The 18,104-nt window shown below is 34.1% G+C and overlaps 1 protein-coding gene across 1 annotated transcript in view; it reads left to right on the top strand.

The window, feature by feature from the left end:
• Vps13D (vacuolar protein sorting 13D) overlaps positions 1 to 18,104 on the top strand; it is a 52,044-nt gene that overhangs the window by 13,126 nt on the left and 20,814 nt on the right. The window contains exons 17-39 of the mRNA XM_088227965.1: positions 401 to 557; positions 837 to 1,015; positions 2,490 to 2,650; positions 3,669 to 3,848; positions 3,926 to 4,222; positions 5,366 to 5,650; positions 7,288 to 7,462; positions 8,651 to 8,794; positions 8,871 to 9,027; positions 9,108 to 9,266; positions 9,416 to 9,671; positions 9,768 to 9,904; positions 10,869 to 11,231; positions 11,330 to 11,495; positions 15,170 to 15,419; positions 15,750 to 15,912; positions 16,009 to 16,204; positions 16,279 to 16,524; positions 16,720 to 17,054; positions 17,170 to 17,309; positions 17,436 to 17,570; positions 17,658 to 17,808; positions 17,895 to 18,065. Coding sequence (XP_088084091.1) covers positions 401 to 557; positions 837 to 1,015; positions 2,490 to 2,650; positions 3,669 to 3,848; positions 3,926 to 4,222; positions 5,366 to 5,650; positions 7,288 to 7,462; positions 8,651 to 8,794; positions 8,871 to 9,027; positions 9,108 to 9,266; positions 9,416 to 9,671; positions 9,768 to 9,904; positions 10,869 to 11,231; positions 11,330 to 11,495; positions 15,170 to 15,419; positions 15,750 to 15,912; positions 16,009 to 16,204; positions 16,279 to 16,524; positions 16,720 to 17,054; positions 17,170 to 17,309; positions 17,436 to 17,570; positions 17,658 to 17,808; positions 17,895 to 18,065 — 4,603 coding nt within the window. The remainder of the gene's footprint in view (positions 1 to 400; positions 558 to 836; positions 1,016 to 2,489; positions 2,651 to 3,668; positions 3,849 to 3,925; positions 4,223 to 5,365; positions 5,651 to 7,287; positions 7,463 to 8,650; positions 8,795 to 8,870; positions 9,028 to 9,107; positions 9,267 to 9,415; positions 9,672 to 9,767; positions 9,905 to 10,868; positions 11,232 to 11,329; positions 11,496 to 15,169; positions 15,420 to 15,749; positions 15,913 to 16,008; positions 16,205 to 16,278; positions 16,525 to 16,719; positions 17,055 to 17,169; positions 17,310 to 17,435; positions 17,571 to 17,657; positions 17,809 to 17,894; positions 18,066 to 18,104) is intronic.

Below are 18,104 nucleotides of genomic sequence, written 5' to 3'. Positions count from 1 at the left end.
GGTCCACCCTCTCTGCCTACTGTAGGATTTACAATACATAATGAGGAAGTTCAGTGTTTTTTTTATGCTTTTTTATTTGTTAAAATTAGCGCTATGCTTTTTTATTTGTTAAAATTAGCGCTATGCTTTCTTAAAGTTTAAAGTCACAAGTTCTCTTTGGTGAGTACGGTGAGGAATTCACAGCACTCATTTGTTGATTCGAAAGAACTAGTGACGTCGTTCAAAGTAGTTTGTTTTTATTAAAATCATTTTTATAATTTTTTTCATACATTTTCAAGAAACTGTCGTACAATTTAATGCTCTAATTTTTACCGCGAGTAAGAAAACCTTTTTTATATCAATTTCCCGTAGCACTGAACTTCCTCATTGCATCTACTAATACCGTAACTTTTTTTAACAGTATCAGCACCATTCCATTAAATGATAACTGGAAAATAACTCCTCCTACTGAAGAACAAACTAATGAGATATCTGATACAGAGCAAACGGAAAGATCGTACAACCCATTATCACAATTACTGATGGTTCAGTTTGCTGTAGATCAGCTGGCACTTGAGGTATTTACAAAAATGCATGCATACTTTTCAACACCCTCCCTTGTAGGTAAATATTTGATGTTTCTCTGATTTCTTTACGTGTAGCTGATAAAAAAAATGTTATGTTAAAAAAATAATAATCGAGTCATAATAATACTGTCATTATTTTTTACCACAAATTTCATTAACATTTTATTATTAAATTTCATAAATATCTAGGAAATAAAATACCACAATAAATAAACTTGTTGGCACTTTTTATCTTTCCTGCCTTTGTGTAAATTTATGTTTCTGTTTTAGGTCCAATCTCAAGGTCGCAGTATTGCCGAAGTTCAAGTATGTGGTGTGAGAGCATCATTAATTAAGAAGCCATTCGATTTCGACTTATCTCTCAGTGTGCATTCATTGCTACTCGTAGATGCATTACAGACTTACGGTCCTGACTTTGAACTGCTTATAGCCAGTCATAAACATGTTGGGTAATAGGATCATTAATTACATACTTACTTTGTTACTTTGAAGTGGATTTAGCGCTATATTTCAATATCGTTCCTCAGTCTCGGCGTCATAGCTAGTGGCTGCCGAGAACGCAACCCTCACATAGCTTTATTTTCTCTTTCTCTTCCTAGAAAGTATGTCTTGGAGGCGCAAAATTAAAATTTTGTCAGGGGAGCTCCATGAGCTCCATGGGTCATGACCCTAGCTATGATCCTAATATACTTGAAAGGGCCTCACCAGGATTTTTGCTCATGGACAATACTTTTTTTAATTAAGTTAAATATTTATGTTTTTTTTATAGATGTCAAAAGAGAAAAAAAAGCATTTGTTCATGAATGTAACATTTATTGTAAAAAATTAAAAAAAGATTTTGATGGTTTTACATCTCATGTGTATGTATGATTTTGTTGGTTGTTAGGGACGGAGCCTCTACGCCAGTCCGAGGTGACATAAGAAACGAAGTTGGTCATTGAATGTGTGTTTATTACTCAGTGAATTAAATACAGATCTTGGTTATGAAGCCAGAGAGTATCGATGATGGTAACTGAACTTGACTGCATGATGTTACCACATACTGTGGTCTTTTTAAAAATCGTGTTCTTTTGTTATTCCTGTTCTCCGCTTTAGAGTGCGTAAACAAATTAAAAAAAGCTTTGTCACCACTTCACCTCCTGAATAGCAGTACTTTGCGCATCATAGATACCCTACTTCTGGGGAAGTAATCTTCACCCATTTACCAAGAGAAAAATTTCATGTATCACGAGACCATCTCACTGCAGGGGGGGGGACCCTGGATTTGCTCGTGCGACGAATACAGGGACTGTGCACTTGGTTAAGGCCTCGCTCCGCGCAGTGTTCTCCGCCCCGGGGGGGGGGTGGTACTAGTGTCGTCGAGAGAGGGGGCGCTGCGTGGACGCCACCATCCCTTTTGAAAAGTCGAGCGCCCTCATCCTGCTTCAGCTCAGAGGCCTGTGGCGCAGGACTTTATCTCGGCAAAGTTTTATCTCGCCTCACTTGCTTTACAAGGTGATTTTAAGAGTGTGGAGGACAAACAAGTGGTCGCCTTCCGTCCGTCACTCACACTGGGAGGCCGATCGCGGTTGAGCGAGCGGTACCCGTCTCTCTCCGCGCAACCCGCCGCCTTTTTCCTGTCCCGGGGGTATGGCGTGTACCAAACAAAATCCTTTGTTCTACATGGGACAACCAAAGGACGGGGGTTACCCTTGCGCGTCAAGCTCTGTGATTGGTTGGGATGGTACTTAACGTGTCTATGTGAAATCATAAGTACAATGGATTTTTTTTTATGAGAGAGAAGAGGAATGGGGTTCGTAGGTTATAAAAATTTGGGACTTTGAGAAATTGGTGTCCGACACACAATTGATTCACAATTTTTTTATCCAAAATTAATACTGACAGTTTAAATGTATTGGAATCAATAATATGTTTGTTTTCTAGGATGGATTCAGTATCTGGGAGTATTCGTGACAGTGAGCCTACCTCCCCTGTGTCTCCATCCTCTCCCCCTTCTGGCATACAGCACATGCCCCCGCACCCCTCCCACCCAGCCGCGCTCTCTCAGGCATTGCACCATCTCAATACCCAGGACCGATCTCACTGTGAGTATTATAATTTGTAATATTAATTTATTGTCAATATCTTGGAGTTCCAATTTTTGCAAATGAACTGTGGGCCTCATTTTATCGGCCTTATGGGCCTCTGTTATTTAGAATCTCGGTCATATAGAAATATTGCCCCTTTAGGCCTCACAATTATTTTTTTGTTGTTCGGAGTAATCTAATTGTAGGTATTAATAAATAATCTCTCACTCAAAATAATGCTACCAAAACTAGGCAAAAAGTTGGGTTATTAAAATTGAATAGGGAAAATTCTGTATTTTAAAATAATAATAGTTAGCTGTTGGCGACCGTAACATGTTTATAACTTCAGCCCTTAACAAAAAGGAAAAATCCATAATTTTATTTAAAAATAATATTTAAGTATATTTTGTAGAACAAAATTGTGCAATCTTATTAAGAAATCAAAAGTACTTTTACAAAAGAAAAATCAATTAACAGATATTGCCAGTGCAATGATTTAAAAATACTTAATATATTCTCGGAGTTATTTGTATAGTTGTTAAAATCATCTCGATAATATTTGAGAGAAAATATTTATTATTTGCATGCTTGTACATTCCAATGTCGCTATATTCGAGTTTGCGTCTCGATTGGCGATAAGACTGTACTAGCTTGCAACTGCGAGATAAGAGGAGATAAGAATGTATTTGAATGAGTGGGCCACTTGCATATTCGCAGACTCCAGCTAGACTCTAGCATAACGGGATTAAATTATGAAGATAGCAATGCACCCCGAATAAGCAGCTAAAAGCTAATACAGGTAGATACTGGAAGAAATCATACAATAAACGAACCTTTTGCATTATACAGATACAGGAAACGGGCCGGCACAGCTTCTGACCGAAAGAATAATTATATTGATAAATTTGGTCGGAGACAGATAAAATTTTTAAGCAGAAAATATGGATGTCTGAGCATGGACTTGGCTGGTTTGAGTGATCAGTTTATACACTGTGTAGCATTATTTTAAATAGTTGATTTTCCATTTTATTTCTAGCCGCTCGTTGGTGTGCTAGTCCTACTCAAGATGGGTTAGGAAATGCTGGAGTTGCCGGGATTGTAGATTCTGAAGCACTGATTGTTATAGAAGTTACAATTGTGACTGCTGACTGCCCATCCAACTTAGGAGAAGACCTTAGAATTGCTAATATCCTTTTCAATAATCTGGATATTATTGGTAATACTTATTCTAATATTTTGTCAAATCGTTTTAATCGTAATGAAATATATCTGACTCTTCTAAATATTTTTCAGCCAACCAAGAAACTATAGTAGAGCTGATTGGTTTTGCTAAACGTGTATCTTCCATCTCTCAACCTGCTCCGAAGAGAATTCCTTCAGAAAGTATAATCAAAGCCGGTGCATCAAGTACATTCCAAGAAGACAACTCAATTGAGGATGATGTTTCGACACTAGTTCGAACAGACATTACTTTTGATTTCCATCGCCTTAGTGTTCTCTTGTTAAGAGCTTCTTTTCAGGATGGAAATGTGATTGGGAAAAAAATTGCTACTGCAACTATGAGTGATGCTAAAATTCAGGCTACAGTCGGTAATTTGTCATTTTTATTAAACATTTTTTATTTAAACCTTAAATAACTAATTCCTTGAATACAGTTACAGTTCTAAAAACATATTCTAGATCCAGCGTAAGAACAACCTGCGTCCGCGCATGTCCCGCCTCCTCCCCCACTTATTAACTTAACACATTTACTCCCGATTAATCAATTGAATTAAATTAATTCATTAATTTTATTTCTATTTTAATTTTAATAACCTACTCACAATAAAAACATGAAAGCAATTTATACATGTAATGATGGTGATAATAAGTATGGTTATAGTATTAGAATATAAATGTTGCACTTTATGTGGCATCAGATTTATCAAATCGTTTATAGATATTGATATGGATATGTTAATAAATAATGTTTTTAATAAAATGCTTTGTGCCTATTAAATATGTACACACTTCTGTTTTAAATTTTGGTACTCCGGTTCTGTATTTATTTATTTTTTATCCTAAAATTGCGTTATCATTCACTTATTTTTTACTTTTTTTTACATCTTTCTAAATATTTTTTTGAAAGCATAAATTATATGTACTTTTTTTCGCTCCTTATATTTAAGTTAGTAGTAATTATTATTATACAACTATGTAGGACTATCATATGATTAATTGTAAAGGATCTTTACCGACAAGCCGTATTCATTGGCTTGGTGAGTCCTGTAAAAAAAATATAATTTTAAAAATAACTAAAATGTAAATAATAAATAAAAAAAAAATAAAAAAATGTAATTGATCCATAATTGAAAATATAATCATTGCCATTAAAAAAAAAACTAATCTTCCTCAAATGACCGAATGATTTGGCGATTTAACTTCGCCAGTTCTCGAATATCGAAACAAAGTATATTATGTTTTACGGAATGCACCCCAATACCAGTCTGCTCAGAAATTGTTGTGTGAATGGCACAAGTTTGCGAGATATCGGGGTTGTCAGACATTTTTTATTTATACATATTAATAATCATAGTGCGTGACCACAATTACTAAAATACAAATATTCAAACATTTATTTACCACTTTTAACACTCAATCGAATATAATTTTATTCTAATAATAGCTACTATACAATGATTTTTAATTATTTAAAATATAGTTTATATGTATTTAAGTAATCTCATTTTTTAGCAAACAAAAAGTTGAATCTCAATGGATCTCTCGGAGGGCTTCAAATAGTTTCTCTATGTCCCGTAACAACGTTACATCAGAGAATAGTGTCAGTTGGTCACGACCCGCTAGCACATCATAATATCACCCTTTCCACTGACTTGGCCCATTCTCTGGCACAAGAAGTCTATAAAGGATACAATAATAGTACTATTAACGAAAAAGAAGGAAAAGCCCTAAGTTTCAGTATTACTAAAACTGTTACCGATGTAACTGGCGACGGTAATTTGGATGCAGAATTAAGTGGTGAGCATTATATTACCTTATTATATAATACATATTTTATTTAGAATCTCAAATATTATTTTTATGATCTTTATAAAAATGTGCATTCTCTCCGTATGTTTCTGCTGGTGATGTTTATTTTCTCCTAAATTTAATTGAAATTACAAATAAAAATAACTATATGTGTAAAATATTTATTGAACAGTGGATATAAAAGGTGTACAACTTTGCTTCCGCCGTTTTCCTGTAGATGGCTTTAGCGGTAAGCAAAGGTCGAAATAAATAAATCATACACGTCATGCAATAAACTTGGGCATCTGTCAACATAACCTCATAGACACATTAGTCAATTGTGTCTACATCGTAAAGTTATTCTCGATTGAAAATGTCAGTTTACTAGCCAAATTCTCGTAATTTGCGGGAGGTCTTAATTTTTTGCATCAATATGAAGAAATCTGCGGCTCATCGGATGCTCTCAAATACTTATGGTGAGGCCGCTATTAGTGAAATAACATGTTGTGAGGGGTTTCAACGCTTTAAGAACAATGATTTTCACATCAAAGACTGGCATAGCGGTGGAAAAGAGAAGACGCAGAATTGGAGGCATTACTTGATGAAAACTCGTGTCAAAGTCAAGAAGAATTGGTGCGATCATTGGGAGTGACTCAGCAAGCAATTTGAAAACGTCTAAAACCATGGGAATGATTGTGCCGTACGTATTGAAACCGAGAGATGTTGAATGGTATTTGTTTGTTTGTGAACAGTTGCTTAAAAGGCAAAATCGGAAGGGATTTCTGCATCGCATTGTGACTGGGGATGAAAATTGACTTCATTACGATAACCCCAAGCGCAGAAAATCGTGGGAATTTCCCGGCCATGCTTCCACATCGACGGCCAAACTGAATATTCACGGCTCTTAAGGTCGTGATCTGTATGTGGTGGGACCAGCTCAGCGTGGTGTATTATGAGCTGTTAAAACCGAGTGAAACAATCACCGGCGATCATTATTGAATGCAATTAATGCATTTGAGCCGAGCATTGAAAGACAAACGGCCCCAATACAGCGAGAGACGTGATAAAGTGATTTTTCAGCTTGACAATGCTCGACTCCATGTTGCAAAAGGGGTCAAGACATACTTGGAAACGTTGAAACGGGAAGTCCTACCCCACCCGCTGTCTTCTCCAGACGTTGCTCACTCAATCAATGGCACATGGCCTGGCTGACCAGTACTCCCGGTCTCTTATGAAAAAGTAAAAAATTCAATCGATTTGAGGATTGCTTCAAAAGATTACCAGATTTTTCAACACGGGATTCGTACGCTGTCTGAAAAATGGGAGAAAGTAGTGGCCAGCGATGGACAATACTTTTAATCATAAATGTAAAACCAATTTTTTACAATAAGGCCTCGATTTTCGGAAAAATAAACAGCAAAAGCAAAGTTGCACAGCTAATATAAAAAGTTTTTTATTTATTATTTATGAAAAGCAGTTCAAAGGGTACAAATTTTCTTTAAATACCTGCCCTGCACTAAAATGTCTGTCTAAAATACAGAAATATAGGTTTTTAAAATTATTTTAATGTTCATCAATCTTTTAATCCATGTTAAAAATAATCATTTAAAAATTTAAAAACATATATGAAGGAATTTAATTTACAGATGAAATAAATGTTGGCATCGATGTTCACATGGCTTCTGTATGGTATACACATTCTGGTATTTTTATTGGTGAGATTCAGTCATGTGCTACAGAATTTAAACAGTATCTTTCAAATCTTGCAAGATCCATCAAAGCTGCAGCTACCGACATGGCTATAGGATTAGTACAAGCCAGGTATATAACAAACATTGTTTTATCTTTTTCATATTATTTTTAAATGTTCTTTGGTTTTAAGCAATTAATTTAATGAATATTTTTGAAAAAAACATATCAACTTTATTATAATGTCTTATTGAATAAAATAGACCCGTGATATATTTTTTTAAATACAGTATTTTTAAAGTTATAGTTATTAACAAAGTTTCTTACTCTCAATAGTTACAGAGAAATGATTTATTTTCATTACACTGATATTGACAGCCCTGATTGATTGTTCATTATTACAATCTGATTTACTGTCTTTTAGCACCTGGTGCTCATCCAATAATCTACATCTCAACTTAAGTAAGTGCAAGGTTATGAGATTTTTTCATCTGGAAAATCCAATCATATACGACTACTTACTGAACGATGAAATATTATCATCTGTGTCTAGTATATGAGATTTAGGTATTATACTTGGCACTAAACTTTCTTTTACAGTTTGTATTGAGCCTGCTATCAACAAATCCTTAAAACTCCTTGGATTTATTAACAGAAGCACAACTGACTTCAAAAATATCAATACCCTTAAAACTCTCTTCTGTTCCCTAGTTCGCCTGCATCTAGAGTATTTCTCTGTTATCTTGTCTCCATATTATGATGTTCACATCAAGAATATTGAATCAGTTCAACATCGATTTTTGAGAAAGATAGGCTGGAGGTTGGGCTTATCCAGAGACACATGTATAATGAGTTAGAAACTAGCTTAAATATATCTTCTCTTCATGACCGTCGAAATAAATCCGACCTTCTAGTCCTATTTAAAATTCTCAACTCACTCTTTGATGCGCCTGAACTACTGAGCTCGATAAAATTAAATATCCCAACTAGAAACCTCAGACAAAACTTACTCTTTCATACCGATAACCATAGAACTAACTATGGTTTTCATTCCCATATGCCCAGAATTCTTAGGTCTGCCAACAAACATACCACTCTTGATTTCTTTGATAGCAAGTTGTCTTCTTTCAAACGATCACTGATACAAATTCAATTATAAACACTTCTCTCCCGCTTCCACTCCTACCAAGTCTACTATATACCATTGTGTCTTTTTACTTTCCTTTATAATAATTTTCCATGTATAAATATGTCCTTAAAAATACTCGTTGGGCATGTAAATAAATAATAATATATTTTACATGTGTTTTAATTTACCAGAGGAGGTGAATCTTTGTATACCAATCCCCGTACATCTGGATCTATGGAATGGATATCTCCCAAACGACCTCGTTCAATTAGTATTGGAATACCTCAAGATTCTGAAATGTCTACAGAAGTTCATTCGACTATCATCCTTCTTAAGTAAATAATATATCAGAAACTTATTTCTAAATATGTGTGAGTGTACATTTGCTAACATGATTTATGTAATATTTAGGTTAGATGTGGTGCTTGAAACACCTGTGGTAGTTTTGCCCCGTGCGCCGATGAGTACAGAAGTATTTGTTGCTCACCTAGGAAACATATCAATCAGCAATCAACCAGGATTAACACAGTTTTATAACATACAAGTTCGAGACATAAATGTTTATTCAGTAAGTTTTTTGTAATTCTGTAAATATAATTTTCATTTGCATGTACATGTGCTCCTATTAAAAATGATTCTGTATTCCAGTTGAACATAACCAAACATCTCGCTAATAGCAATGGAGCGGAAACAGTTGATTCAATATATAGCTGTGGATCAGAAGGAAAACCAATATTACACGATACAACATTACAGCTAACTGTTGAAAGGTCTTCTGTTAATGCACCTTATGAACACTGTTTACAGGTGAAAAAACACATTTATAATTATACGCCCATACCCAAAATTCTAGGGCTTGTAATTCAAATCAATACCTGGATGATTTTGGCATACTGTAAAATATGTATTAATTGAACGTCCATCAATCAACAAATAAGAATTTTATTATTCTTCAGGTAATTGGCAAGGTTGTCACACCTCTCAAAGTATCTTCTACTCGACACCAATACGAGCAGATGTTGGATACTGTAAATGAGCTCAGTGTGATATGGCCGACCCCAGAAGCGGAGCAACCTCCATCATCATTCATCACAAGGAATCCTGACTCTACTGGAATCTCCACTCTTCGGATGGACCCTCACCTCTTGGCACAGATCTCTGGTGCACACTCCTTAGCGAGTCCATCCACTGACACTTTTCAACAATTAAAAGGTCTGATTTATGATAAGTATTTTCACATTTCTACTGTGCATTTTATTGTAAGTATGCCGACATTTTATAATACTTGGAAAATGTTTTTTTTTCCAGTGGATTTTCAACTTCCCATATTTACTGTTGAGTTACGTGGAGATTTTGGTAAAGGTGAACAAAGTTTAGTAAATCTATCATTCAGAGATTTTTTTGTCAATTATGAAAAATGTCAACAATTCGAAACAAACGTTGAGGTAATTTCTTATTTATTTATTCATTTTTACTTTTCATAAAATAAAAAACATGAACATATTGCACATTTTTAAGTGTCCTTACCGAGACGACAATTAACAATGTGCTTTTTATTTATTTTTTTACAAATGAGAATACATATTGAAAACTTTATACACAGACAGGAAATTTACAAAATTTCAAAACTATTTTATCCACTGTTTGAAAACATTGCACATATCTTTATTCTTTATCTATATGCCGGTACATTATTTTTATTACAAAACACATTTTCAAAAAAGAATTAAATCGGTTACGAATGGTGAAATCAGGCGAGAGTACAAATCTGAGATTGGTGTAATTAATAAGATTAAGAAAGGGTCACTAAGATGGTTTGGCATGTAGAATAAATGGATGACGAAAGAATGGCAAAACAGATATATATGGCTAGAATAAATGATAATTTAGGACGTGGATGACCAAGAAAGATGTGGCATGATAAATCAAAGTCACAAACACAAACGAAGGGTATGTATGACAAGATGTATGAATGTGGAAGCTGGGAATGTATGTCAGGATAGACATGTGTGGCGGTCCACCCTCTCTGGCTATCTCTACGGAGGAATGGCATGGTGGGAGATGAAGTAGTAGTATTTTTTTTTTAAAACTTCATTCATGAAGTATTGTAATTATTATTTTAATGGAGAGTGGAAGTAGGTTATAGATTTATTTATTAATTGTATAATACTCAAAGTCTCTTTAACCGAAAGTGGTACATATTGTTGTGATTGTTGTGCTTTATGATTGGTATGTGGTGTATTGTTGGGGTTATGTGTGTCGTTTGATTGTTGCATACTTACAGTCATGTTTTGAGTAAGAGTAGTTTTTGAATGCGTCTTGTCTTAGCATATAATTGTTTTAGTGTCATAAACTGTATTTTACTATTTGGAAATTATTTAAGAATATATTTCCCATTTTTTATTTTAGATGTCTTTAAGGTCGATCACTATGGAAGATCTTTTAAGGGATGTGGATCCAAAGCATCGGTTTATGATGGTTTCTCACAAGCCATTAATCCCTAAGGCAAATTTTGTTTCTAAATCGACCCCTGATTTGAGATCTGACGAGTTTGAAAATTTTAACACTACACCAATAAATGTGAATCTTTTGCATGTAAAAAATAGAAGTTCTCTCCCGGATCAGTTGCATAATATAAATCCTGTTGAGAATAAATATTCCCCTAGCAAAAGACCAGTGAAACAAGTATCATTTCCTCAAGATAATCTAGTACTGATTTCTATTAAATTTAGAGATCCTCTTCATCCACAGTTTCATGAGAAGTTTAAAAATGTGAGTAAATATTTTATTTATGGATTATTATATTACTTTTACTGTAGCAGTTCTCACATTGACAAATTTAACTGTATATTACATTTTGTTTTATCTAGGTTCGCAAAGTTACAAAAATAGATTTCAATTGTTTGGATCTCGCTGTCAGCGTGGATAGTTGGGTTGTAGTGTTGGACTTTTTTGGTATGGGATCAGATACAAAAGAGACAACTGAGAATATCTCGGCATCTATGAAACCTGAGAACAAATTTCATGTAGATATCGGTAAGTAGTATTTATTAAGTAGAATCTCAATTTAACGGGAGAATGTAATATACTATGGTCATACATATAATATATATAGGTATAAGGCCATATTCAGAAATACTAATTTACTGTTATCGTGATTTGAAAGTGGACTGTATTGGTTGGTTAGGATCCTGAGCACCTTGAAATATCACCCATTTGGGCCTCACAATAGTTTTTTTGTTCAGAGCAATCTAAATGCAATAAAGAAGAATTTGTCACTCAGAATAATGCTACTGAAACCGCACAAAATTTACAGATATAATATATTCAATATCTACACAAAAAGTTCGATTAGTAAGCGATTAGCATTGAACAGCGAAGAATCTGTAATTTAAAATAATAAAAGTCAGCTATCGCTGCTCTGACTATTACATGCTAGTTGATTTGCCATCGGGCCTCATATAATCAGCCCTGCGGACCTTAATGAATTTGTTCCAAAGCCTTGGCTAATTAGGATCTCGGATGTGCTGTATAAGTTATCCATAATACAAAAAAAAATAATCTTGATAAACGTTATCCATAATAATAATATTGATAAAAGACATGTAGAGCCTTATATATAGACCAAGTATAAAATTATGTCTAGACATAGGGGTAAAATAAGGATGGTATAGTAAAAAAAATTAAACCTAGTATAAAGTTATACTCGGTATAAAGCTATGATAGCGACCATAGTTACTTATTCCACGCTTATACCTGGGTCCATCGTGGTAAAGCGCTGGAATGAACCCGCGATCTGTCATCTGTCAAATTTTTCTTTTGTAAAATGGATTGTATTTATCTCAAATTTAAAAAATTTATAAAACATGCGATTTTTCCAGAGATTTTAAAGTAAAATATTGTTTATGAGTAAAAATGATCATCAAATTTTCATTTCATTTGGATAAATTTTATTTAGCAGATATTTTAACAATGATCCTTGTTATGTTTTGCCGTATTTATACATAAAAGGTTTATTGTAATCTCAGAGTAATAATGCGTAATCTAGAGAGGAGCCCAAACGTAGGAAAACCATTCTATGACTATTGGTAATTAGGTTAGCCACAGTTCGCAGCAAAACAATGGGCCGTACTCAGGTTGAGAATTGCCAAATGGATATTAATTTGCATTGTAATTACTTTTAAATATGTACCTGTGCATTTATCATTGCAGGGTTATTCCAATTTATTTTTCTATAATTCGCCTATATTTATTTTCATTATCAACAGTAAACATACTTTAATTCACAAATTTATCCCCTAAATTGAGAACAAATAGTATCTGAAGTAAATATGTTGAAATAAGGAATGTTTTTAAGCAACATAATACACGTGTCGGGACAATAAATGCCAAAAATCAATGTAAATCATGGGAAAATATTCGGAATCAATTACCTGTGAAAACTAACTCCTTTAACACCTTTGACGCTCCTACTGCTGCAATCAAACATACTACGATTCACCATAGTCGATTTTTATTTATTATAACGTAAATATCCAAGTTATTTACAAACAAGGCCAAGCACAGCTACAAAAGCATCCGATCGAACCGTTATGTTTATGTTGTCAAATAAAGCAAAATGGCCACCAATTGGTTGCTAGCCAACAAACCAACATCGCTTGCGTTCTATGAAACATAGTGATAGGGCTTCTTTCTAAGTTACGCATTATTACTCTGAGATTGTAATACATATTTAAATTTACATTCATATTAAGGTATGTAATTTGTTGTTTTTATGACTGTATAGTTTTATTTGTTTTGTTACTAATACGAATAACATGTTAGTATTTTTAACTGCACATACGCACGCAGCTTGTTCATAAATGTACGCTAAAATGATGCATGATTAAAAAAGAAATGATGGAATAAGCTCAGTAGGTATAGTTTTAAGTACTAAATGTTTTTATAAGTAATGATTTTTATACCGGGTGTAAATAAGTTATACCGGGTATAGTTATTCCTTAGTATAAGGAAATCGAATAAGTAAGGCCAATAAAATTATTTAGGATACTTCCTTTTTATCGCAATATAAAAAAAATAAAAATAATTGTAGCTGACGCGCTACTAACGAATTAGCAGGTCCAATACTTTCACTAGGTCGTCCCTTCCGCTGGTTGTAAGGCAGCGGAAACCGAAGAACGAAGCACACACTGTTTTCACTGGCAGCGAAAAGCCAAATCGACTCGTAGTCCTGAAAAGGGCTTTTAATTCCAGAAGAAAGCGCCGCGGTCGGGATCCGTAAGGTGAGAAGACCAGTAGTCGAATCCAAGGGCAAGCGAAGGTCTTGTAGAATAGTCGGTATCGGCGGAGGGTGGAGCGGGAGATGATTCAAACACGAGCAGTAGAATGAGACTGATTTATTTACTGGCGCTGCGGCCTTTTATACACAAAAAATATGCACGGCCTACACCGGCCGGCCAATAGCGAGCGGGAGTCAGCCGACCAATCCCATGGCAAGAGAGATAGCACGCTGTTGCCCGCTCTATCTGTCCCTCTCTCGCTACGTATAAGGACTACCTCCCTCCGCCACCCGACAGCATTAGGGTGTAGACCGCGCGGTAAACATTATCATTAAAAATTAATATGACGCGACGATAATTTTTATTAAATCCGAATAATAATAATAACGGAAGACGAAGCCTGGATGGCCAAGTCTTAAGGAGGATTCAATTCACAAAAGATCACAGTCATTCGTCATCAGTAGTCATGACGAGGAAGAGTTATGTGAATTCCAGGATTGTTACGGCAACGATTCGACTCACTGTTTATAACTGTGTACTCCAAGTGGGTTATTAATATTCCATTAACATGGGAGAATTACCATTTTAAATACCCACACTGGATGCGAACGTAGACATTCAAAGGAATCAACATATGACTGACCTCAGTCTGTCCGCGGGCTTAAACAGATAGTCAAGGAAGGACACAGCTAGTAGTTAGTTATTAGGTCGTATAAGAAACATGAGTTAAATTTATATGGTTTTCTAAATTGAGTATTGATGGTTTTCTCAAATTAGAGTAGGGTGGATTGATATAGGCCGAAAATACCTAAGTGACAAATCCATAAATTCTTTCATTTTACAAAAATAATCTCTCTTTGTAAACCGTCCATTTTAGAAAGTACCTTTAGGAATGTGATGTATAAAAATAACTTATAACTGGCGCCCGACACCCACAAAACCATAACATCTCTCTCTCATTAATAATCATAACTTTTTATTAATTAATTAATAATTACAATTTAATTTTTATTAATTAATTAATAATTACAATTTAATTTTTATTAATTAATAATTATTTCATTAAAAAAATTTAATGTTTTTAATTAAATTTTAATTAACTCGTTTGAGGGTTTCACATTACAATATTTATCTACTACATTTATTTTGGTAATAGATTTCCCTGGATTATGTGTAGTCTGCCTAACTATATACAACCTGTTCTAAAACAGATAATTTTATTTGTGAAGAAATAAACAAAAACATGACTACCGATGAATTTATTGTACAATTTTAAGTAACTTTTTTCTTTTTTGTGAAAAATGTTATAATTTTCTGACTTAATACTTTTGTGATAAAAAATGGTTACCAAAGTCCAGTAACCATTTTTTTTTGCCAATTTATTAAACTAAATCTGGGTCATTTTATGTATTTTGTTGCATTTTTGTCTAGTCACAAAGGAGGAGACCGAGAGTGAGATATCAGTCCGCTCTTTAAATGTGGTTCTGCTCCGTCCCGCACGGGAAGTGTGTCGTGCTAACATATCAGGGCTCCAGCTGCTGGTCCGTGGGGCTGAAGGGGGACGCCGCTTGTGGGGCTCCCTGAGCTCCATGTCCCTCACCGACCTCTCTCCTCACGGCCGCATTTGGAGAGAGAGGTTCCTCTCCTCTGGAAAAGAAGCCCTCCACTTCCATTATGAAAGGTATAAAGACTTGTTTAATATCATTTTACACTTTGTGTAAATACCCTAATCATTTTACTATATTTTATGTACTAATATTTTGACCCTAAAACTATTTTATAAAACAGTGAGGCGTCTTAATAATTTTAATGTAATATAACTATTTAATTGGTTTGTCTGGTCACACTTTCCTATTGTTAACTTATTTAAGTTAAGTATGTTTATCAATAAATAGTTTGGCAGTAGAATATTGTTTTGTATTTATGAAGTAATGATGAAACTTTCTCTACATTTTGTTTTTATACTATATTATTTACAATGAATTCCTGATTATCTTATTTTTTTATTCAGATTTCGGCCAGAAGATGCGGATAAATTCGAGTGCGATACAAAACTTTTGATAGAAATGAGTTCCATTGTGTATGTTCACACAAAGCGTTTTGTGGGAGAAATACAAGCTTTTTTCCGCGAATTTTCAAGATTGCAGAATGTTATAAGTCAAGCTAGGCAAAAAGTACGTATTGTATTAATTGTATTATAGTATTTATGTTTTAAAATAAAACCAGTTGTCTTGTATGAAAAATGTAAATAATATCTTTCACATTTTTAGGTGTCTGTATCTGCCAATTCTCCGACCACACGAATGAATCTATCCATAGAATGTTTATCGCCAGCTATTCTTGTGCCTGTCAGTAGTAGAAGCACATCTGTGCTGGTAGCAGATTTGGGAAAACTAACTGTCAATAATAGATTTGTAAAAGCTGGATCACCGGGGACTATTAGCATCATTAGAGATCCAGATGAACGTGAGAAATTATTTTATCGCATTAAATCAATTCCTCCTTGTGAGCTTGGCCAACGTTGTATTTTCATGTTTTAGCTATTCGAGAACTACTGGACGTAATGTCTATTCGACTTGATAACATGGACTTATACTGTGGTGAAAAAGTCGATACGAATGATGGATGCTTCAATTTGTCTAATAGAAATCATGTTGAAGATATTTCTCAAAATTCCTTGTCAATTGGGCCATCGAGTTTTATTCTTCGTCATGGTCCATACTTACTTACAGAAAAATGTGCTCTTATTTTACAAGTGGAAAGAAATCTCGAAGGTCTCCATAATGGCAAGTATTCATGTCTAGATTTTTCTGATAGTGTTTTTTTTAAATGGCTCATTCTTAAGTTATTCTTTACTGTTAAGGTACCTATTTTTATTTAATATAATCATACAATGCATATACATTATACTCCCAGGAGTTATTAGAACTCATTCATTCATTTAATTTAATTCTTTGTATTCAATTATATATTTGTTTTAGTGGCTGATATGAGCATACAAGGAACATTGAACACTCTTGATGGAGCAGTAGATTTGATTCAATATAAAGTCATCAAAGGTTTATTGTCAAAAAATCTTGGTGAAAATATTGATGACCTTTATTTACCAGATCCATCAAACCCACCATTTCATTCTTCTCTAAGTGAAGATAAAACATGGACACTCACATCAATAAGATTAGACTTACTTAATGTTACTTTAAGACTAGAAACTCAACATGGCCAGTTATCGCTAGCCTGTATTAACTTTATCAAGTCTCGCTTAGTAGTAGATACCTTCTCTGACATGACACAAGACATTGATTTGGTGTCGCAGGTAACATTATTAATTTCTCTTACTGCATTTTTATATTATGTTGAATGTCTGTATAATTTCTACATAGCTTTTTTAAAAATACATACATGTATTTAATGGTATTTCTTTATCTTAGGAAATCCTTGTATCCGACACTCGGTACAAAACTGACCCTGTCAACAAGAGGTCCAATGTTTTCAGTAGTATTGTTCAGCCAATGGGTTTACAAATTGACCACAATGGAATACATTCGGTTCAAGCTGAAGTGCATGCCAGGTATTTAAAAATTCAATTAATAATATTAATAATAATTAATAATATTTTCCCATTTATAACAATTCTAATCCAATCGATTACTATGTACATAATTGAATTTGATGAGAATGCTTTATTTTGCTTTAGGAAACGTCAAGAACATTCTGCGTATACAATTCTTGTAAACAATATGCGACTCATGGCAATTCTGGACTGGTGGCAAGCCGTTAATGAATTTATAATGAGTCCACCAACTGCAGATACTATTGATTTAAAAATTCCGTATGTATTTTTAATTTATAAAGTAAATCTTAAAAATAAGCACATTTTTGTTAATATTACAATATCATTTTAACTTATCATTTTCAGTTCTAAACCTACTCTCAAAGAAGGAATATCTAACTACAGGCAATCACCCGTCACGGAATCTCAATTTGAATTAAAACTGAATATAACTGAATCTCAAGTTGTGTTTGTTGAAGACACATCCCAATGGGATACTAATGCTGTTATTTTGAAGGTACGATGCTCTGAAAAGGCATAACATAAAGGGGATATTCTATTGTGTACTCTTTTTTTTTAATCCCAATTAATTGATTCTTTTAGAGCACTACAGTTATTTCTTATAAACCCGGAAGTGAACCTAAACCTCTGTCGTGTGTCTTGAATCATTGCGAAGTATTTTCTTGTGTACTTGGAATGGAAGAAGAAACAGCGCTGTCAATAATAGATCCTGTTACAGTTCAGATCGACTTGAATGCTATGAGAGTACTTCAGGTAGGATTTTGTCCACATTTACATAATATCTATTACTAA

This window comes from Micrasema longulum, unplaced genomic scaffold (assembly GCF_059751315.1).
Source record: "Micrasema longulum isolate JH-2025_06_02 unplaced genomic scaffold, ASM5975131v1 h1tg000007l, whole genome shotgun sequence".
NCBI lineage: Eukaryota > Metazoa > Arthropoda > Insecta > Trichoptera > Brachycentridae > Micrasema > Micrasema longulum.
Note: the sequence above shows the minus strand (reverse complement) of the source record. Positions and strands in the feature narration are given on the sequence as shown.